This window comes from Pleurodeles waltl, chromosome 5, assembly GCF_031143425.1.
Source record: "Pleurodeles waltl isolate 20211129_DDA chromosome 5, aPleWal1.hap1.20221129, whole genome shotgun sequence".
Lineage (NCBI taxonomy): Eukaryota > Metazoa > Chordata > Amphibia > Caudata > Salamandridae > Pleurodeles > Pleurodeles waltl.
Window position 1 is genome coordinate 132,456,588 of NC_090444.1, and position 24,193 is coordinate 132,480,780.

General features: G+C 44.1%; 1 protein-coding gene across 1 annotated transcript in view; it reads left to right on the forward strand.

Annotated features, from left to right (window-relative positions):
- The window catches only part of XDH (xanthine dehydrogenase), a 411,630-nt gene that overhangs the window by 275,665 nt on the left and 111,772 nt on the right, over positions 1–24,193 (forward strand). Inside the window, exon 26 of the mRNA XM_069233805.1 lies at positions 15,583–15,774. Coding sequence (XP_069089906.1) covers positions 15,583–15,774 — 192 coding nt within the window. The remainder of the gene's footprint in view (positions 1–15,582; positions 15,775–24,193) is intronic.

Sequence of the window (24,193 nt, forward strand, 5' to 3'; positions counted from 1 at the left end):
AGAGGAATCCAAGAGATTATACTCTCTCCATCATGCTAGTGCTTTCTGCCTCAATACTGGACATCACTTTCTGTTCCAGGGAATATTTGGTTCCTCCCAGTGCTACCAGTCTGGATGCTTTACAGCATTTTCTGTGCCAGAGGAGGCACATGAAAAGGAGGACAGAAAAGAACACTACACAACATATAAACAAATGCCTGGTTGGAGACTCTTTGCCATAAAAGTTGAGGAATGAGTCTGAAGGGAGTAGTTACATGGTAAAGTAGTAAATACCGAATGGCGTTATTGTCCTTCTTGTATATATTATTAGGATTTATAGTGTGTCTCTAGCTGTAAAGCAGAGGTGCATGGGTTCTCGTAGTTTTGTAGAAACCAGCATTGACACCTCTGATGTCCATTGTGCTTGTTGACATTTGTGAACTTCCTTTATCACCTTAGTTTCTGTGACTCAGCATGTTATTCTGTTTACAGTTACTTAGGTGAAGGCTCTATATGTCACAGTTGTTAACACGTTTCTCCTCAATATTCTCCTCAATATTGTTAGAATATAGGTCACTTATCTTCTCCTCTCTCTATGCAGTAGTTGAAAATAATAAAACAGCTACATAACTGTTCTTCCTTAGGCGGTTTTGCCTACACCTCTGTATGTATCTTGTTGACTAATTCGTACAAATGTGTTCTAATGCCTCCCTTCTCAAAACTGCATCTAGCAGACATCACCAATAGTCTTCCAAACCTCATACGGCCTATTGCATCAATAGTGCATCTGATGTCTAATGTTAAGGTGCAGTTTTTATAACTACAATACATATATCTCCAGTGCTAGCTCTTCTTGTGACATTATGGGGGTCGTTACGAGTTTGGCGGATCCAAGACCACCATGTTGGCAGTGGCGGTCATACCGCCAACAGGCTGGTGAAGAAGACCGCCAAATTATGACCATGGCGGTCCACACTACAGAACACAGCCAATTCACCGCCGGCACTGGCAGTGCGGTCAGGCCGCCACAGACGACAGGAGGCACCTTCAGACCGGCAGAGACTATGTTTTCACCAGACAGATTACAAAGTTACACACCGCCAAGCTTTCAGCTGCGGTCGCACTACCACGGAAACCCTAACGGAAACCAACAGTATAAATGGAGACACTCACCTTCAGGAACCCCTACCCGTCCGGAGCTGCCATGGAACCTGAACTGCATGTCTTCCCACTGCTCCTTCTCGCCAAACGACTCCGGAACCAGCGACGACAACGATGGCAGCAACCGTGAGTACACACACTTACCTGTCACTTTCGCATAATGCCATGCTTACAATGCACACACAACATACACATCCAGTATAGGTGACGATGGCGACACATACACGTACTCCTACGACATGACTTGCACATTCACACACAGCCACATACACACACTCACAGACTCAGTACACACAACACAGCCAACACACACTACCAAAACACACACGAGCTGCACACACACAGCACCAGAACTGTCAAACACAACAACACACAACAGTAGCAAGTACACAACAACCATAACACCTCATATGCACCACCAACACTCCACAACACACATCCCCACCTGACAATGCATACAAACAACACAACGTAACAACACCATTGTACCAATACATACAATCACACAGCTAGACACCGAGCCATACATCACACCACGCAAACATATCACAGAGCGGTTCGGACATACCAGTCACCACACACACGCACACAGTACAACTACACAAGGGCATACCACAAACCAAATAACAAATACCACCACTAACAAAACACACATAATCAACACAAATGAATGTCCCAAACAGATACATGCCCAACGCACCATACACAACCATCATAGCGGGACAAATGCAAAGCACACACCCACACAAGCAGCCCAGACACAACTGGTAGCACAACCACAACACACAAAACACACTCGCACACAAAAGAAAGCAGGCAAGACCATGGCAGCCATAAGGAATGAAAGGCAAGACAAAGATGTAACTTTGGGACCAAATATTGGGCGTCCCAGATGTATGTATATTAAATAAATTATTAATATATATAAATAACTATATACAGTCATACTTTGCCCTTAGGGCATCCCAAACAAGTTCCTGCAAAATGCACAGATGGCATATTATAGAGCCCCTACTTGACTCCTGACTGCTAATCAACCTCCACGGGTAGGGGCATCAAGGGGGCAGACAGGCACCTTAGGGATTAGGGGAGGAGAAAGAGGGGGTTTGGGTTTTGGTTTGGGAGGGGGTCTTTGGGCTTGGGAGGGGGGCTTTGGACGTGGCTTAGGGGAGGGCTGGGAACACTTTGGAGGGGTCGACTTATTGGTGGGGGAGGGGCATGGGTAGTAGCACGGGGTCAGGGGAGGACTTGGAAGTGGTAGAGGTGGACTTGGGGAGGGAAACTGATTTTTTGGGGGTGACATGGAGTGGGAGAGGAGTAGGTAAAAGGTTTAACTTCAAGAGGAAAATCTCCTTAGACACACAGGGACGGTCATGGCAAAAAAGTTTAGGAGTGGAGGGAGTGCTTGTAGGAGATGTCTTGGTGGATGTTTTGTGAGGAATACTTGTGTGTGCTGGGTGTCTGTGTGGGTGTTTATGTGTCTGGGGAGTCTGTGCAGTTAGTGTCTGTTGGTGTGTCTGCAGGTGGGTGTTGTTTGTGTACATGCCGGTGGTGGGTCTTGTGGTGCTTGTGTTTGTCTGCATAACCCTTGGATGTTGGCATGGATGCATGCTTGTCAGTCTGTGTGCTCTGGCTCGGACGGGGAAGAAGGGTGTGGGATTGGGAAGAGGAAGATGGAGGGGGGACAGAAGGCAAAGGGCGACTGGCCGCCATTAGTGAGGAAGCCAGAGCCTGAAAAGATCTCTGTAGGCCAGCCAGTGCACCATGAATCAGGAACACATTGCTCTGTTGGACTTGAGTTGCAAGTCCCTGGATGACATTCATGATGGTCGGCTGACCCACAGAGATTGACCTCAGGAGGTCAATAGCCTCCTCACTGAGGGCAGCAGGGCTGACTGGGGCAGGGGCAGAGGTGCCGGCGGTGAAGCATACACCCACCCTCCTGAGTGAGCGGGCACGGACAACTGGGAGGGGAGCTACAGAGTGGGCGGTGGTAGTAAGGGGGTTGGGGGACAAAATTGGGTATGGTGAAACACCAGCACACATCCATAGGAATGGCAGGATGGGGCAACACATGTGGTATTGACATTAGAGCATCTCCACATGCAGTCAGAATGATGTCTTGATACAGGAGTCCAAAATGTACACATAGCTAACTATGATGTCAGATCCACATCTCATACAATGGCAAGGTGGTACCAACTGATTCCCACTAGTCTACAAACATTCATCACTTAGTACATTGTCACAGAAGCTACAGTGAGACAGCAGACACCATACAACCTGAGCCATGTACCAGGATACACTCAGTACCTACCCCCTTGTGGCTGCTGTGCTGCCCTCAAACACCCATCCACTTCAGGGTAGGCCACTGTGAAAATGCGGGCCATTATGGGGGTCAGGGTCCAATGGGCACCCCTCCCTCATTGGGAGGACATCCCCATGGTCTTCCAGGCCCAGCATCTCAGGTCCTCCCACTGCTTCCAACAATAAGTGATCCGCAGGCTGCAGATCCCCAGGGTCGGCACTTGCTCGGCGATGGCATGCCAGATTCCCTTCTTCTGATAGAGGTTCACCTGCATGGATGACGCAAACAAAAGGAGAAAGTAATGTACACATGCCCCATACCAACAGGAGTTGACACCACATAACTTTAACAGCAAGTGAGCACACATAGCCATCCTGTCAGCACACACGCCTGTACGGTATATCCACTGCATGCATCTACTCCAACTACAGTTCACATGGCTGACTCACCGTCACACACAACACCAAGCACACATGGTTGGGCCATTGGACTCACCTCTTCATCTGGTGCCCCATCTAGCTGTTCATACAAGGGTAGGGCCTTCTCCATCAGCTTCTCCAGCTCTTCCTGTGTGAAGGCAAGGGTCCTATCACCTGCAGGATGGGCATGATGGCTTCCAGAGGCAGTACACAGCAGCTCAGTTAGTGGAGGTCTTCCTAGCAACAGTGTCAGGAATCAAGTGAACAAGACAGCAGAAAATGGTGGTCACAGCCACCACGTACAGGACCGGTACCGCCGGCGGTCATTGCCATTGGCCCCAGTCCACCATAGGCAGCAATGTTAACCTATGACAAGGTGCATGGCGGTTGCTACAGCTACCACCATGACGACTTCCACCAGCGGAATTAGGTCACTTCCAACTAATAGGTCAGGCATCTGCCATTTTGGGCACATGTACTCGATGCAGGTGCATAAATAAGTGCGTCAGACACCTGTTCATCCAGATATCTGTGTCATCCAATGTTGTGACTTTATGGCTGTGCAACATAATGGGCCAGTCTAGTGAATATGATGTGTTGAGCCTGTATATATGTGGATTGTTCTGTGTAGCTCTCTGAGGTACACAGGCATCAGATAACCATAGGTTGATTAAATGTCATATGTGTGATCAGTGCAGGACTGCACAGTCACCCACACATTTTCTAATACATATGTGTCATACGTCTTATCCTATTTACATTTCGACCAATGTGCTGTAATGATGGTGTATGATGTGCATTTCTATGGTCTGTAATGCTTATGTCAGCACTGCTATGCATCCCCTACAGATGTTAGGTGTCTGCTACTAAACCATGTGCTGCTGACATGTGCATACTGCATGACTTACTGTACATTCTCTCCTCTTAACACAGATATCCTGCCATGAGGGAAATGAGACAACCACCACTGTACTGTCCACTGGTAGACCTATCAACTATGGAGAACAGCCATGTCATCTAGACTTATTGTCTGACTTGCCAGACCATCATGGATCTATGTGGACAGTTGGAGCCAGATCTGATTCCAGGCAATCGCAATTCCTATTGCATACCTCCCATCGTTCAAGTATTGTCAGTGCTACACTGGAGTGCCACAGGGTCATTCCAGAATACTGTCAGATTACCAGCAGGGATGTCTTAGCCCATGTTCAGTTTGGTGTTGAGGGATGTACTGTGTGCTTTCTTGGAGCACCTGGACAGCTACATCAGATTTCCCCAAAGAGCAGATATGTGAAGGCAGACATTTATCAGGTGGCACAGATTCCCATTGGGAACACAGTATGTGGGTATGCATGAGTTATATTTCTGTTTCTGGATCTTGTGCATGGAGTCTGGCATGTTACTTTCCAAACCATGGTCCATTAGGGATTTTCACTGAACTGTAGCTGTGTTGAGCCTTGCTTGACATTGTGCTGTGCCATTGCATTGCTGTCATTGCCATGCACTGGTCCTCAGTTGTACGTTCTAGTTGGTGTAGGTGGTACAATAGTAATACATGCATGTAATGTGACGTTATGTACACATTGCAGGTTTTCGCATTAATGGGTTGGTGCATTGTGGGAGTCGTAGTGATAGGATTAGCCTGTGATATCTGTGCCTTTGTCAAGGGCTGTGTGGGCAGTAGGGCTGTGTGTGGTGGTGGCATGCAGGAGAGGGCACAGCTATCAGGTGTTGTGATGCAATGGAAGGCACGTTCCCCCGTAGGTCATTCCACCTCTTCCTGATGTCAGACATTGTGCATGGATGGCTGCCCACTGAGTTGACCCTGTCGACTATTATTTGCCATAACTCAATTTTCCTGGCTATTGAGGTTGGCTGGACCTGTGCTCCAAACAGTTGTGGCTCTACCCTGACAATGTCATCCACCATGACCCTCAACTCATCGTCAGTGAATCGTGGGTGCTTTTGTAGGGACATGGTTGTGATTGTGTGGACGATGTGGGGGGTGTTGTGTATGAAAGGGTGAAGTGTTGAGTGATTGATGGGGTGTGGGTGGTGCATTATGAGGGATGGACGGTTGTCATTGAATGTGTGTGCTAGTTTTGTGTGTATCTGTCACAGTGTCCTTTCCTCTGGATCTGCACGTTGCTGAACAAAAGGTTATGATGAAGCCAGTCGAGGGGAAGGGAATTGGGGTAGGGAACAGCAGAGAGAGAGATCTGAAATGAAAAGGCTAGAACAAATATGCACTTACTTATTCATAGCAGTATAACTCATCATTATACTCTTGAAGATAAAGGTGTCTCTGTGAATATCAGATTGGGACCCTTAATGTGAAATGAGGGTGAAGCCCCTACTTTGAATCATGGAACAAGAACAAACTACAACCTCTGCAAGTGCTTTGGACTATGGTCATACTCTGAATATAAATCCTGCAACTACTATGCATTCATAACATAAACTTTGGATCATAACCTAGAAATTCTCTAAGACTTAAATAAGTATCTCACATATTATGCTTTCCAAAAAAGAACAATGAAAATTATAATTTGCTTATCTCCAGAATGTTTTCGCATTAACAACTATAGACCTGAAAGTTTTTACTCATCGAACTTTAAGAGCTTTAATTATAATACCAGGAAGCGCTTTTACTTGTCTTGCCTGAAGCGCTACGCTGGTTATGCTAAGGGGGTGCTTTACTCATGTGGTCTGAATCACTTTGATTGTTGTGCCAAGAGCCTTTTACTCCTGTGGATTGAAGCGTTTTGATTGCCGTGCCAAAAGCACTTTACATCTGTGGACTGAAGCACTTGAATTGCCGTGCCAAGATCGCTTTACACCTGTTGACTGAAGCGCTTGAATTGCTGTGCCAAGAGTGCTTTACACCTGTGGACTGAAGCGCTTGAATTGCCGTGCCAAGATCGCTTTACATCTGTGGACTGAATCGCTTGAATTGCCGTGCCAAGAGCGCTTTACATCTGTGGACTGAAGCGCTTGAATTGCTGTGCCAAGAGCGCTTTACACCTATGGACTGAAGCGCTTTAATTGCCGTGTCAAGAGCGCTTTACATCTGTGGACTGAAGCGCTTGAATTGCCGTGCCAAGAGCGCTTTACACCTGTGCTCTGAAACAGCTTTGATTGTTGCGCCAAGGATGCTGTACTCTGGAAACTAAAAACACTTGCCTCGTTGTGCTAAGGGGCGCTTTACTTCTGGAAGTACCGACTTCCTCCAAAATTGGATTCATCAAGACCTTACCGCTACGAGAACGACCTACTTGTTTTTTTATTCACCATGGAAACAAGGATACTTCGATTGGATGTCACTCTGCCATGCAGGAACTCTGCTCTTCTTCAGAGAAACCCCCACGAGGTCTGACTGCATCGAAGTCTTCAAAATAGTGAGCATCGTGCTTGGGTGTGGCTGGGCTTTATAGGCCTGCCACACCCCAAGATGGCGGCCGCCTCTAAAAACATGGGAATTGTAGTCCCTTCTTGGAATAGCACTGATAAGTGCATCTTGACCACCAATGTCCTGAACCTGCAGCTCTATGAGCTTTGCCACAGGGCAGACAACGCTGATGGCCACCTTTGGAACAAGAGGGGATGACAAGTGGTGTGCATAAAGCGCTGAAGAGCTGCACAGCAGAGTTTCGGGCGGGACCTGGACCGTGCATGGCCTTATTTCTGACAGTATTGTGTTTGTTTAGCTGGTGTGTGATGCAGGTGTATGCGTATAGTGTTAGGTTGCTCTCTCTGTGTATGTGTCTGTTCTCAGTTTCTCAATATTGCAGTTTTGTTGCAAAACATTGTGGGTTGTGTGGGGGTGTGTTATATAGTGGTGTGTGTAGGTGTGTTGGGTGTGTGGATGTGTGTCAGGTGTGGGGTGTTCAAACTGTCCATTGTGGTGTAGTGTTCTGTCAGTGGTAGATTCTGTCCGCAGCGGCTCGCACCGCCAATAAGATTTATTGAAGTAACTGCATCTTATGATATAGCATGTATTGTAATAACTAGGATGATAAAACACACTAATAGTAAAATAGGGACACGAAGTGTGAAACACAAAAAGATTCCCACCATAATGTCAATAGGATATTCCCTACCTAACCTATGTTAGAGCACAGCATAGTAATCTCTAATTTGCCCTTCAGGTTTCCCCCCGGGAATATATCATCCCCCATACCTGAGCAAGGAAGCCTGCAGTCTAGGAAGACACCGTCCCCATATAGGGCAGGGATTCAGTAGTCTGAGGAAGCTGCAGTAGCGTGGCAATCAGCAATCAGCATGCTGTCGTGGTCATCTGGATGGAATCTACCTCGGTGGTTCATAGTAGACCATACCATCCGTTTGGGTAGAATTTGAGTGGAATTGCTCAATATCGTGGACGTTGCTAGTAACGGAAGAGGTTATTGGAACTAATGAAAGATCACTTTTCACCCTCCCCAAGCTCGGAGAGGTATCAGCGTTGCTGCTTAAAACGTGTAGAGGAACATTCTGGTCTGTAGTGAAAGGGATTCGGGTATTACTCAGGAGTCCACTAGGTCTGCTGTGCAGGATCGGCCATATGGTGTAGCTTGACATTGTCGATGGAGACAAAGCGATTTTCTTTAGAACCAGGCAGCGGTGGTAGTATGACAGTTCTGGTACTGTGTATTTCCAAAACTGGAACTGGTGCACGATAGGAAGGACCAAACTCCTTTTTCGCAGCAATCTTTTCACGCACTAGATCCCCAAGTTTTGGAATCCAGCCAGTAGATGTTATTGGTACATCCCTTATTCCAAAGGAGGCAGCACTGGCAGAAGCGTTGTCGTCACAGAACTGTTGTAAGTCCGGCAAGACAGTGACACGTTCATTTATGTCAAAAGGTGTATCTGCCGCCTCCACACCAGGACCATCTAGATCTGGAACATACATTCATGTTCCAAACAGGCATTTGTATGATGTACGCCCTCCCAGGGACCTTCTGGGCAAATTATTAAGTGACTCCATACAGGTATGTACACCAACCACGACCCGAACCTTATACATTACTCTGGCTGTTAAGGATTGCTTTAAATCTCGGTTTTGTCGCTCCACAACACTATTTCCCTCGGGATGAAATGGAGACAAGTAATGCAGTTGGACCCCTAACGAAGCCATGGTGTCCCTGAAAGCCCTTAAGGCAAATGCAGGGCCCTGGTCTGAGTGGAAAGTCGCAACAGCGTATGTGTTGATCCTGCATAGCCGACCTAGTGGACTGGTAGGTGGATTTGTGTCGCCAATGCTTTTGCGCCATGGAAGAACCGCTGTGGTGATTTGTGGGTCGGATTTATGTCGGCCTGGCAGTGCTGGTGGTGGAACTGCCTCTTTCCCACCCTCCAGTGTCCTGGTAGATTCGGATTTTTGGCTGCTTTTTGGAGTGAGTTGTAATACAGCAGTCAGGTGACCGCCAACATGGCGGTCTTTTAGCAGCCGCCACCGCAGCGGTCTTGCCAAAGGACCACCAAAGTCGTAATGAGGCTCTATAAGTCTTTTAGATAGATTCCATTGAAAACATATGGCTGACAAAATCCTATGCCATTGTACTTATTTACAAATTCATGAAAGCTGTTCATATAGCTGTATTGTATTTTGTTGAATTGTATAATTTATACAGTACTTCAAGTCCCTGGTGGAGTCATAAAATCTCCAATTTGCAATGCATGCCTGGGCACTGTTTCAGAGTGCTTTGCTGAAATGGGTTTTGGTTTGGGCTTGACCACTATGGGAGGGGTTGGGTGAGGTGAATAAGGTTTGTAGATTTGCTTTAGACATGATGCATCATTTTTGCTTTATGGGAGCAGGGCTCCCTTCAAAATAAAAAATTCACGTTTGGGGACTTGCATCGAGAAGTGACATGGAACAGTCACCTTGACCACTGTCTGCGCTCCCAATGCCAGGCACCCACGTTCACAATGAGGGTCAGCTTCCACTTTGCAACTGCTTTACCATTCTATTTCAGGATTTGTTAACAGAACAATAATTTGCCACTACAAAAATATAAATTGCATAGAACATCACAAAGGAGAGGGGAGTAGCCATTACACACTCCTATCTTTTACAATTCAAATTGCTCATGAAGAGCACTTTGGTAGACTAATGTGTCTTTTGCACTTTGCAACCTGTGCTTTTGTGGTTGTAAAGCCAGTGATTTTGGGAATCTGCTATCCTGTATTCCATTGTTTCAATTCTATCCAGCCACTCGCACCTCCAGCACTGATCCTAAGCCTGCAACTCTCACTGTGCTGCAGTTAACATATCTCTCTCTTGACAATGCAAATGTCAAGTAGGCCTGAGCAGAAAAGCTCCACTCCACAGGTGCAGGTTATGGAGTTTTGCCACTCCGTACTTCACTTGGAGCTGGAGTCCAGGAAAAACTTCACCAACGCCAGCGGAGCTAAGTTTACCAGCTCAAACGCTGATCACCCCTAGGCATAAGTCATAGTAGGAGGGGCAGTGTCTCTTGACCCTATAATTGTACAGCTGCTCCAGAAGTGACACCTCGGAAGTGACTGGTCCAAGTTGCATGCGGACTCTGAACACCGTGCCGCAGGGGCGTGCTTGAACAGAGGCTAGGTGCACTGCTCGCCCAGGTAATGAGCTGCATTGCAGCACGGATAGCCAGTAATCTCGACTAAGTGTTTTAACAGGCAGAGCACCGCCACCATGATCACGTTCTGTCGCTGGCAAGATCCATGCCCTGCAGGTCTGAGATCGGGGTGCAGGCGTGCTTTCTGCTGCTCCTGATTGCTCCATGGCGGGCATTGCTATAGATCTGTGTACCCCAATTCTTGCTGTTGTGCTGTGAGCCCTGCAGCATGAGTCCTTTTGTCGGATCCTGCAGCCCTCGCCCCTCCAGGATGCTGCTCCTTCTGGTTCTCATTCTGCTCCTGCTTGGACCTGCCATCTCAATGTCCTGCCTATCGAACTTCATTTTTTCCATGGACCTGCTGGACTTCAGCCGCCTGGGACTGCCTGAGCTGTCTGCCCTGCTGGCCTCCTGGGCTGTGTCAGCAATCATGTAGGTGCTGAGGAAGCTGTATCTGCGTGCCCGTGGCACTGCGGCGTGGCACCCCTTGCCAAACAACATAGCCTTCGCAATACTGCACAACTCTCTCACACTGCTTTGCTGCATCCCCTGCCTTGGGGCATTCTGTGCCATGCAAGACTGCCATGTACCTCACAGCTGTGCATCACACCCTGACCTGCACAGTCTAAGCGATACTGGCCACTGCTCTTTATGGCGCTCTCTGGCTTGCTGCACATGTCTTTTCCATGTCATCCTCTGCTATTGGCATGGGGCTATCTCCCCTGCTGTTCTGCCAAGCCATTCTCACTTATTTAAAAAAAACATTGCGAGCATACCAAATGAAATGCTACTTACCTTACCCTTAATGAAAGAAATAATTACATACAATACTTCAATAAGTCAGTAGATTAATGTTGCCAAAACGTTTGATGGGAATTCAAAGCCGGGATGCAAAGCTGATATTAATAATGTTTTTAAATGAGACATGAAAAAGAGGCCGTCACCCAATAAAGCAAAAAGACAGCATAGATTTTGAGTTGCGAAGTATACAAATAAGAATGCAAAATGCAATTCCAATTGTAGAGCGTGAAGGAATTGTACTGCAAATTCAACAAACAAGAGTCTTTTATTGTGGAAAATATGTAACATGTTATGTTATGTTACACAATTTATAGAGCGCATGGCTACCCTCGGGTTTCCCAGCGCTACTAAACCCTAACCACAGAGGGGAAGAGAGTGATACGCAACAAGAAAAGAATAAAAACAACTGGACCTAGAATAACCAAGTTTTCAAGGCCCTTCGAAATTCCAGTTCTTGCTCCATCAGCTGAAGATTAAGAGGCAGCGAGTTCCACAATTTGGCTCCTAAAAACATCAGAGAGGACCCACCCCATCTTGCTTTCTTTATTTTCGGTACGGTTACTAAAGCAAGAGTAGTGGATCTCAAATCTCTATTCGGCCTATAAAAAGTGGCCAAGTTCCTAAGGAGCAGAGGGCCTCTATCATGCAAAAACCTGTGGATTTGACATAGAGCCTTACATTTGATCCGCTGTACAACAGGCAACCAGTGCAAGTAGGCCAATCCAGCTTTCACAGAAGACCTTCTTGGGATGTTCAGTAGTAAACGATCCGCAGCATTTTGAACTCTTTGTAATTTATTTTTAACATATACTGGGGAACCTAGGAAAAGGCCATTCCCGTAGTCTAGCCTTGAAAGAATAACAGCTTGCACAATGAGTCTTCTAGCCAGTGCTGGAAGAATAACAAAAATCTTCCTAAGAAGTGTCAGTAAGGCAAAGCAAGTAGTAGATATGTTCGTAGCCTGCAGGTCTAGCGTCAGAAGGGGATCCAGACGGATCCCCAGGCTATTAACATGCTTTTTGGGAGGAGGGAACTCACTAAGTGCCGAAGGACAGGTGCAAGAAATGCCAGGCTTTGGTTCAGGGCCCAGTATTATGACTTCCGTCTTCTCCTCATTTAGTTGCAATTTACTCTGAGTCATCCAGCTTGAGACCGCTTGCATACAAGTAAGGAAAGCGGCTCCTTCTGAGGTCTCATTAGCAGAAAAGGAAACCACCAGTTGGGTGTCATCAGCATAGGACACTAATGCTAACCCAAATGATTCCACCAAAGAGGCCAAGGGAGCCATATAAATGTTAAACAGTGTCGGACTAAGGGCAGAGCTCTGAGGTACACCACACCTGCACTGTAGTTTGTTTGATAGGAACGATCAATCTAGGACCTGAAAGGACCTGTCCTGTAGGAAGGAAGTAAACCAGGCAAGTGCCAGTTCCTTAATTCCGAGCTCCCTCATTCTCTGGATCAATACCTGGTGGTACACTGTGTCAAAAGCTGCGCTCAAGTCCAGCATCATAATCACTGTGGTGAGACCCTGGTCAACCCGCTTTCTAGCCTCTTCCGTTACTGCAATTAATGCAGTTTCCGTGCTGTTACCAGTTCTAAAACCCATCTAAGTTTGATGGAGCAACCTATTCTCTTCTAAAAAGGTAGAAAGTTGGCAATTGATGTATTTATCCAAAATTTTAGCGGGGTGGGCAAAAGGGAAATGGGTCTAAAATTCTTCAACACTGTTGGGTCAAGAGAAGGTTTTTTTAATAACGGTTTCACTATAGCATGCTTCCAAGAGCTATGTACTACTCCTTTGGAAAGAGAATCATTAAGTAAATGTGTCAGCATCGGAACAATAACTTCCGCCCCCTGCACAAATATGTGAGGAGGGGCAGGGTCCAGGGGGGATCCTGATTTCAGGGCAATCAAGAAATTTAACACTTGAGTTTGTGAAAGAGGGTTAAGGTGAGAAAGACAGGCCGTATTAACACCATTAACAAACTCTTCCTCCTTCAGTGAAGGACTTTTCTCCCCAATAGTGGCATAGATGTCTACATTTTTTGGGTGGAAAAATTCAGCTAATAAATTGCTGTGTTCTATGGAAGCCTCTAAAGGATTGTCTTTCACCGGCGCGTGTAGAATATCTTTTAATATTTGGAAAACTACTTTGGGGGAACCTGCCGCTCCCTCAATTGTCTGCTGGTAGAAAACCCTCTGTGCCTCCTTAATTTCAGCATGATACCTTCTGATAGCCCCGTTGTAAGCTTCCCTATCTGCTGGAACAAACAGCTTTCTCCAAGTTCTTTCTAACTTTTTACATTCCTTTTTTAGGAGAAGTAATGAGGGGGTAAACCAAAGGGCACTAGTTGTTCTACGCAGACCAGACTTTTTCCTCAGGGGAAGAACTATTTCCAGACTTTCAGTGATCCAGTCACTGAAAGCTTCAACTTCAGATCCCCTCTTATTCATGACACTGGACTTAAGAGATTCCAAAGTGACAAAAAAATTCTCTTTATCCAATTTATTCCACGATCTCCCGACCTGAACAACAGGCTTACTCCCACTCAATATTGTACCCGTGGCTAATTCAATAGAAATTAAAAAAGGATCAGACCACGCTAGTGGGGTCGGAGACCTACATGTCAGGGCAGGAGTGTTACTAAACACTAAGTCAATAGTATGACCCATTTCGTGGGAAGGGCCTTTAACAAGTTGGGTCAGACCCATTGATTCCATACCACCAAGTAGACGCCTTGAATCTGTTCATTCCGGGATCTCACCATAAATATTAAAATCTCCTAAAATGGTAAGATTAGGTCTGGCACCTATAAAATCGGCCGTACAGTCTAAGAGAGAGTCTACAAACTTTTCCGAGGGGCCTTGGGGGCGATAAATTAGGATCCCAGAGAAGGTATAACGAGGGTTAAGAGCTAGAGAAAAAAACATCCCTTCTCCCTCCACTAACTGAAGAGGCTGAAAGGTAAGGTTCAAACAGTCCCTATAAATTACTGCAATACCCCCTCCTCTTGCCATCCCTCTGTCTAATCTGGCAATTCGATACCCAATAGGTAATGCCAGGCTAATATCGGGATCAGAAGCATCATTCATCCATGTTTCGGTTAGAAACAATGCTGTAGGAGAGACCTCAGTTAACAGTAAATTAATATCAAGGTTGTGGGCGACCAATGAGCGGCAGTTAGTGTAGAGCAAGGAGGTAACAGGATTACCCCCTACCTCCAACTCAACCCCCCTGGGATTGAAAGTCCAGTGACAGGCAGGGCAGCGCCATGTATCTCTAGTACACTCTCTACATATAATACATTCCTTGTTCCCTGAGACTCTCAGGTCATGCAGTTCCTTAGAGGAATAACAGTAGATAGAAGGGGCATCACTAACCTCTGAGGGAGAATCAAGGAAGCAGGCCCCCAGGCCCGACCTGGCGCGGACGGGCGCAGACGGGCTTACCTTTGGCGCGCCAGCGGCACGCCCGCTGCGCGCTCGCCGCATCGCGCTTAAAATAGCCTTGAAAGAGGCAATTAGTGATCCAAAAAACAACTGGACCGCTAACCCCTCCAAGATGTCTGCCGTAATGTATATGTAATTCTCAAATTTAAATGCTATTGCAACGAGCAGATGTTTGGTTAAATACCTAGCACTAGTCATGGGTGCTAATATGTGCTACACATTATGTATGCTTTGGGGCAAATACCCCTCAATGCCACATAAAGGACATCATCCCTTATTCGCAACAAAACTGTCTAGCCAAAGAGAGATTACCATCAGGTGATTTCCACAAGCATATACCTATTGTCTGCCTCTATACATCACATTGCCATTACTGATGGGAAGAATAATTACACGCTCAAACTTACAAGCAAATTTGAAGGAAATTATTTGTGTGTGATAATTAAACATATGAATTTCCATGAACATGACAGCGCTAGTATTCAGTGTTATAGCAGGAGCTCATCAATGATCAAATAATGTAAAAAATAAAATTAACAAGCATGAGTAATGATCTGTTCGAATACTATACTCAAAAAGACCAATGCAGGCAAGAAGGTGAAAGGGGAGGAAAATATCCATATAAAAACTAATTGAAAGCAGAACCATACCACAGTCCTTAGAATTATCGATACGATCAGTTGTATGTAATCTACAAATCGTGATGCAAATATTTTGGATTGTTACAAGGCAACATTATTATTCCATATCTCAGTATGTTTCTCATTCCCTTCATCCATTCTTCACTTTTTGATCTATAAAAATTGAGGTTACTTCGTTTATATTTATGTTTTCTCATTTTACTTGCTTTTAATAGGTTATGGATAGAAGCCTGTTCCAAATGGACAATACCTACAAAATTCCCAACATCCGAGGAGTGGGACATGTTTGTAAGACTAACTTGCCTTCCAACACTGCATTCCGCGGCTTTGGAGGTCCTCAGGGAATGCTGATTGCAGAGAACTGGATGCATGACGTGGCCATGAAGGTTGGATTGCCCGCCGAAGAGGTACTCCTGCCATAAGAAAGGGGCATGTCATATGCATGATGGTGTAGTTTGAGTGCAGTTGCGTTTTCAAACTGCAGATCTTATCATAAAGCAGTATATATAGGTAACGCACTACAAATCTGAGATAGTAAGCCTGCTAATATTTGTAAGCTTGTACTTGTACTTGTTCGGATCAAAATAATTGCAAGTGCAGAACAATATCCATGCAGTACATGAGGACATAATTTTCTGGCTCTCTATATAAAGCCATGTGGTACAATGTAGGTAGGATCATGTGTCAGAGAAATATGACCAGATTTTGAACATATATTTATTTGTGCTTTTGTGGGCACAGACAAGACCGATGGCTTTGCACAACACTTTAAGGAAACTAATAGGTTAATATTATTACAGAGATATGGCCACTTAACTACATACAAGAATGGGATATGATTGAATGTACAAGATACACAAAATGTTAAGTATAGTGCAACATGGACAGGCAATTAGGTAGAATAGCAGCGTACCTGGTGAATGAGGCGAAGACCACAAACCATACCTGCATACAAGTCATTCAAGCATAAAGGTGTCTGAGCTGCACAACTGATGCTTTCCACCTGAGATTCGTTAAGAAATGTGGAGAGCTTTATGGATAATACATGTATATATTGATGTAGTATGTTGTATTTCTATATGCAAACATATCCAATAGACAGCAGAGTGCTGTACAGATTTAAAGACAAGCATAAAGTCAACATGTGACAGGTGAGGTAGCTGGTTGGTGGACGGTTAATCCATTGTGATGTAGTGTTCTTTAAACAGATGAGACTTCAACTCTTTTCTAAATTGGAACATCTTTGGGGCAGTCCTGATGGATCCAGGGATGTTGTTCCTGATCACAGGTGCACAGATGGAAAAGACCTCCTGTCTTGATTTTTCCTTTTTTTACATTTCTTGTTGGTGTGCCGAGATCCACCAGAGATGGTGAGGTTGTCTGTAAGATAAGCGAGGGTGCTGGTTATGATATGAGTGTAAAATTGCTTCTCACTTTGATAAGGGTGAGCTGGACTGTCAATATATGGTCAGACCTTTTGGTTTTTAAGGCTACACTAGCTGCAGCATGTAGTGTGTTTTTGAGGAGTATGAAATGTAACTTTAGTGCCCCAGTAACTAAGGAGTTGCCTTAGCCTAACTTGATAGTTCTAGTGATTGTATAGCATTTTAACTGGGTACGGAAGGTTTAATTCCATGAGGAAGATCATTTGGGATTATGATCCATTTGGTCGTGCATTTAGATGGATTTAGAGATTGAGATGCTTATCCAGTGGTAAGTCCAGGGATTTGGTGCAATCAGTGATAGATAGGTGACATTTCCTGGTGTGGATAAGATTCAGCTACAATTGCAGTGGGTTTGACCTACTGGGAGAGAACATGTACATAAATGACATTATTTACATTGTATACTTCACTCCATTGACACATAAGTGGAGTGAGAGGGACATTGAAAGAGAGGCTAGCATACAATTCAGGATGTGTACCTACTATCAATATGTTTAAAGTCAAATGTGTGTACTTCATCTTATAATTCTATTCTTTTTACCAGTAGATAAAGTTTACACTGTCTAATCTTTGCTCAACCAATATTATATCTGGCTCACATGGCCACTTCAGTAATATTGAATGTAGCAACAGCTATTTCATCTAGGAATGTATTCAAATGGAGTGGGTATCTAGTTCTGCATGGGGTCAGTGCAGATCCAGGTGTGGCCTGACAAATGTTGGTGGACGAACATTTAGATGGGAAACACCCGGAACAACGACTCCGAAACCACAAAGTCGTGGAAAACGAAAGTGAAACAACGGTTTCGTTGTCTATGACTTCCTGGTTTGTACCTTAACCACGCATGTCTGAACCACATACATGCATGGTTAAGGCACAGAAGAAGGGAGTCGGAGTCGATGTGGTGAAGGAGGAGGTAAGTTGGGATGGGACTGGGTCTGTTTTTTTGGGGAGGTAGGAAGGGGCTTGGGGTGATTAGGGTTTAGGGGGGAGGGGGGCCACGGTTTAGGTTTGAGGGGTTGGTTAGGGGGTTGGGGAGTTTAGGTTTTAAGGGTGGGGTCTCAGGGTATTTTTAGTTTTTGGGGGTGGGGTGGGGGGCTCGGGGTGATTAGGGTTTGGGGGGTCTGTGTTTAGGGGGTTGGGTGGTTTAGGTTTTAGGGGAGGGGGTTGGGGTTGTGGTAATTTTGGGGTTGAGGGTTGGGGTGGTTGTGGGGGTGGGGGTGGGGGGCTGCTGTAATTTTTGGGGTTGGGGGGCTAGGGGGAAAGCATGCTGGAACCGTGCATGCTGATCGCTAATGCCTTTACCTGGAATACGTTTACAACGAAAAATCGTTGTAAAGGCATTCGTGGTAAAGGCATTTGTTATACCAACGAGTTCGTTTTTCCGAACTTGTTGTTGAGCCATGGGTGCTTGAAGCACTTGCGGTATCGAGATATAACCCATTTAGATCACACAAATGATGGACAGGATTTGTTGACTTTCAAGATGGGCACTTTAGGAGTGAAAGAGAAACCCTATAGCACTCAAATGATGAGCGGAGGCTCTACATCCACCAGAGATGGCACTAGTGGGCTCACCAATTCAGATCATATGTTCTCTATAATCCTTAGGCAGCCAGAACAGTGAGAGTTTTTTCAGCATCAGTTGCAGATATCTACAAAGAACAGTGTTCTATGAAGAGCAGCCGAATGTGTTTCCTGAAAGGTGAACAGTGTGTTATACTGTATTGTATAGTGCTGCAAACAACGGTTAATACTTCAAGGTCTTTTCTGAATGTGTAGGCTACCCCATAATCTGTGCATGGTTGACTGAACATGGGTTTATAATGTGACTTGCATTGAAACCATTAGATGTACTGCTTGAGATTTGCAAGAGTCCTCCAATTATGTCACTGGGAGCCTAACTTTGAGCTTTGGCATGAAAAAATCCAGAAAAGTTTGGACAGATAGAGTCATTGTCTGGAATTCCAGGTGGTTATGGAGCATCTCTATTCTTGTCTGAAGCAATGTCCACAGCTTGGCCATCTGTGCAGAGAAAGAAGTACCTTGGATGTGATAGCGTGTCCAGCCCTTATAAATTACTTGTACTTTGACACGCTGGAGGTCGGTGAACCTTTTAACCGAGTTGGGCTCTCCTCATCCAAGAATAGTCGGATCACTCAAATCAATAATCGATAACCATTGTAATCAATACCCAATACTCTATTAATAGATCAAAATAACACATTAGGAATCAATAACAGTCGGTATTTTGACGCACCATGACCTTTCAGTCATGAATAACCACACCAGTTTATTGAAAGTTAATGAGTTTATTTCCCTATATTAACAATGCTAACACAATATATATAAGTCTCAAGATCAAATGAAATATGTATACGAACATTACTAGCTGTCCATAACGTCGGAAGAAACGCAATCTACGCAAAATCTGGATTATAATGCATTCGGTTATAGCAATGCAGATCACTAATATAAGTAACTGAATTTGACTAATTGCATACATCGGTCAGCATAACAAGATTTCAATTTAGCATGGTGCATCAGATGAATACCTCAACTAAACTCTAATTAGCATTGGCATGTGGGGCTTCATGCAAAACGAATTTAGTCAACACAAATTTAGAAAACTTCTAGCTTGGGCCCTGTCAAAATAGTAGTTGGTACCTAAAAAGGAAAACACAATGCATAATACAATTATCCTTTCATAATTACCAAATACAATCAGCATTCGAGAAAGTCTTCGTCCTTCAGGTACCGGTTTGATCAGCATGGGGTAGATTTCAAGGGGGGGCAAAGTTAAGGGCAAGTTTCCTTGCGGCAGCAAGGAGAATGGGGTAAAAGTTACTGCATGGGCAAGACGGGGCAAATTAAAGTTAAAGTCTCTAGGGTGAGAATTCTTAAAATCTCTTTCTCTGCGACTGAGAAAGCATCAGAGGGTCGTTCAAAATGGCGTCTTGAATCGGGCTTCAAAATGGCATCGAGGAAAATGGTTGACTTCTCTTTGTCCGGTGGGTTTAAGTAAGAAACATTCCAGATTCTTCAGGGTCTTCCATTGGAGGGTTCATAGGGTGGCTTCCTTTTGACCAATGAATATTGTCTTTCTCCTAGTACTCATTTATGCATAAGGTGTCCTTGGAGCCTTGGAACACGAGTTGCAACATAGTTTGCCAATTAATTCTGTATCAGAGTCTTTATTGTCTGCACCTGCAGAAGCTGACCTTGCATCAAAGGGGATGAAACTAGCCTAGCACGAAACTTTGAGATAAGTGTATTAGTAATTTCTACTGGAAAAGTACAACCTTAAAGTAAAAGAATATGTCTTTGTTAATACAAGTGAAAACCATGCAGCTAAATTTGAGACCAGGCAACTAGGCCAAAGCCTCTGCTAAATTTAAGCTAAGCATATAACAGTTTCAACAAGAAAATCATGGAATACATTTTGCAATTATGACAAATTACTACATTATCAATTCTTCATGATTAATTAAGCTTGTTTATAATAATGGCGAACTACCCCGTGGGCACAATTTCCCACGTACATTATTTTTCTTTGCTAAAATCACACTACCTTATACGACTTTGGTTACATGATATATTAATATTTGTTAGTCCCTCTTTTTCTGCGTCATCAGATGGAGTACTTTTTTGGAGGCAGCGGTGATCAAAGAGCAGTCAAAGAGCAGGATTGGAGCATTTTTCTTTGGTAGCAGGTATAAAGTGAGTTGAAAGAAGAGCTTCCTGTTGCAATCAACAGCCAGTTGAGCGATGCAGGGATCCTTGAATGAGTTAACTTTCTCTACAGCAAAGATAGATCTTGAAGCGTCATAGTGATGTGATGCGACTGTGCATGCACAGATGAAAAAGGATTCTGGCTTTCATGTTTCAGATTCTCTGGAAGTGCATCAGCTTTGGTGAAATCTTGTTTGGTGGACAGGTATGGGGTTGCCCTCTTCAAATGAGGCTAAGATCTGGTGAAGGTTGATCTTTTTAAGAGATTACCCAAGAAAGCTGAATTTTAGAAAGCTTTAGAAGCAGAATTGGGATGCAGAATTGATATTTCTGTAGGATGGGTTTGATGTGGGAACCCTGGTGGTCACTACAAAACTTGATTGATGACAGAGAGAAGGATAAAGAGAGATTGGTTGTGGTTCAGTTTGTGAAAGCAGGTGAGATGGTAGGAAGTATTATGTTGAATACCTATGGTGAGTGCAGGTATGTCAGTGAGCCAGCAGAGCCATTGGACTGAAGAGTCCTGTGAACTTGTTGTTGCACAGCCAAAATCGAAATCCTTAAAAGAGAATAGTTGTGTTGGGCCTGGTTCTCTCTGCAGAGCCGCCCGCAAACATGTGGCCTTTTTCCCTCCATTTGTTTGCTGAATTCATTTTTTTTGGCCTCCGGACTGTGATCTCCGATTTAAACATGGAGAGATTGGCTTACATCTGTTTGGTCCACTTAATTTACTTAGAAATCCAATATAATGTTTACTGCGTTGTGCTCTTTCATAATTCAGCAGGTCATCATCAGGACAAAACAATTAAAGGAACAACCAAAAAATAAATTGCTGCGTAGAGAAAATCATAAAAATACATGAATAATTAATCAATATTGAAAAAGTTGAGAAATTGGAAAAAGCCATATCAAAGGTATCTGCAGGAATGGTACTAGGGTCACCTGAAAAGGAAACTATTATTGAAACCCTGGACAATATTCAGAAGAAAATAGGAGTGCAAAATGTCAACATGTCATCCATTATTAAACCAATGAGAGAGAATTTAAAAAACACTTACAAAATGGGCTTGTAAGCGAATTACTCCTACAAAAATAACCAAAACTGGAAAATCTTTTAAGTGAATGTAAAAAGAAAAATAAGGTACAAAGAATTAGGGCTTATCTTGGTATACTCACATGAGTATTCTGCTTGAAGAAATCTGAAAGTGGCCGGTCAAAGTATGAGACCTGAATTTGAGAGCAAAGGGTTAAAGTAAGCCCATATAAATCAAAAGTATTGAGGAATAGGAGTAGTGCATAGGAGTAGTGCAAGCACAAAACGGAACTAATGGAGAGAAAAAAGGTAGAAAAGAGGAAAAAATCAGTGCAGCACTACAGAGCAGTGCAGCACTACAGAGCACAAAAGAATAGAGAGAAAAAGACTAGAGCATGCCAAACAAAGAAGCAGGCCCAGTAAACAAAAGTTTTGAAGGTACTGACAATGTACAACGAATTGTACTCAAAAACCTATTGTAGAGTGTGGAAAAATAGCCCTGGATTGGATAGACGAGCCATATCCACAAGGGTGCATACATGCTATCTGAAGTTCCTTTCAGGAGAAAAAAACTGTAGAGAGTGCAGTAAAATAATGCCATGGATATTGGCATGAAGAAAATAGAAGGTACATAAGGAATTAATGGTCAGTATAAAAGGGTAAAACACAACTTTGAATGAAAAATTAATTTACTTACATTGATGAATGCTGAAGAGCATGAGTTCACGTAAAGAAAACAAGATGTATAAGAAGGTGTCAAGGCACTTAACCTAAAGACGCCTAATGTATATGAAGTACATAAGAGGAAGACTGAGTGCCTGATTTAGACTTTGGTGGAATTATGAGATGTATATTTCACCATTATGGGAATTATATTTCCGCAGACAGGATATCCGTCACCGTTGTGATGTAGAAACCCGTCTGTCGAAATGTAGATCAGGCCCTAAATCCCAAAAAATCACAATTCCCTAAGAGCAAAAAGGAGGGGGCTTTGCAATCTAAAAAAATAACATAAACAACAAAAAACAAATAACAAAAATTACAATCAATAAAAAAATAGGTATGTGGGAAGTCTCAAAAAGGTAACAAATAGATGCAAAATCAAAATTATATAGATCTATCCCGCCATATAGGGCTAACAGTCAAACAAGGAATGTTAAAAAATATTTTAGAACAAAATCATGTTATTCCATTCCTCTAGAGTGTTTGATTCAGTATTAACCGAATCGCTTCTGGAGATCCAACAACATTCACATTGTATGAGCATTTGTGATATATCCCCACCAAAAAGTGGACGGGGGGTTGCTTAATAATTTGCCATTTGAGATCTTTCTCAGTGTGATTTTGTAAAATAAAATGAGATACCATTGTCAGTTTTACAGCGAATGCGGCTTTTATACTGAATAAAATGCATTTTGATCATTTGAGAAGTCTGGCCAATGTATAAAATTGTGTATACCACATTATTGGATATGCAATTTGTGAACTGTAACTGGTGAGAGATGTTACCACGTTTAAATACTTTTGTATTGAAGGTTTGAGCACATACTGAACAATTTTGGCATTTGTAATGTCCTATGCCCTGAGGTAAGCCCCAATTGGACGTGATATTGTGAGCATCAGACTAGTCTTTCGGGGGTTCAAGTCATGGCATGGACTAAATGGTGTCCTAAATTCTGTCCTCTTTTGTAAGAGAGAAGTCGGGGATCAGAAAATAGCAGGTGAAACTTAGGGATAGTTCAGTTGTTTTTATGATCTTACTGATTTTGTAGGAAAGCGGGGCAATATGCAGTGAGGCTGGTTAGGCTTCACTTTACAATACCTTCAGGTTACCCACAATAGGTCCTTTGGATTCACACTAATAAATCCTTTGCTCAATCCTAGTAGTGTGGCAAAGAGCAGTCAGGTTTGACTAGAGGAACTGTAGAGGTAGGTGGTAAACTCTGCTCTGCCGGCGGAATTTGCAGAGTTGTGGCACTCCACACTCTGCTTGGAGCATGGAATTCGGCAAAAACTCCACCAACCTCGGCATGGCAGAATTTGCTGGCTCCCACTACTGAAACTCAGAAAGGAGGTGTGGACCATTGTTATCAAGAGCTGCCTATTACACTAGGTATAAAAAAGGACCAACAGTTCTTAGAGCCAAGTCCTGGAAGTAGAAAACAATGACCATTCAGGATGTGAAATTGCAACCTATTGCCTTAGGGAGGTGAGAAAAACTAAAAACTACAATTCCCATGTGACATTACGGCATCTGACAAACTACCTGCAACTGATGGGGAAGAGGAACAAGAAGAGTGAAAACATGAGCGTCTATTGCTAAATCTCTGGTGTACCGGCTCTCGGCTGCCTCAGGGTTAGAGCAGGCTGTGGCCACGGGGTGCGGAGTGTTCTAGCTAGGATGACAGCCACCTGTGGGTGTCTGCTGCTGGTGTAGGTATGTGGCCCAGCGCTAGGGTGACAGTTGGAATCAGTGCGGCTACCTCTCTTCACCCCACAGCACCAGTTAGGTCCAGGCGGCGGGCAGTGCGGGCAGTGCATACAGCCAGCTGCGGGCAGTGCAGAGAGCCCTGGGAAGAGCAGCTGGAGTGTGGTGAGAGCAATCTGGTGAGGGG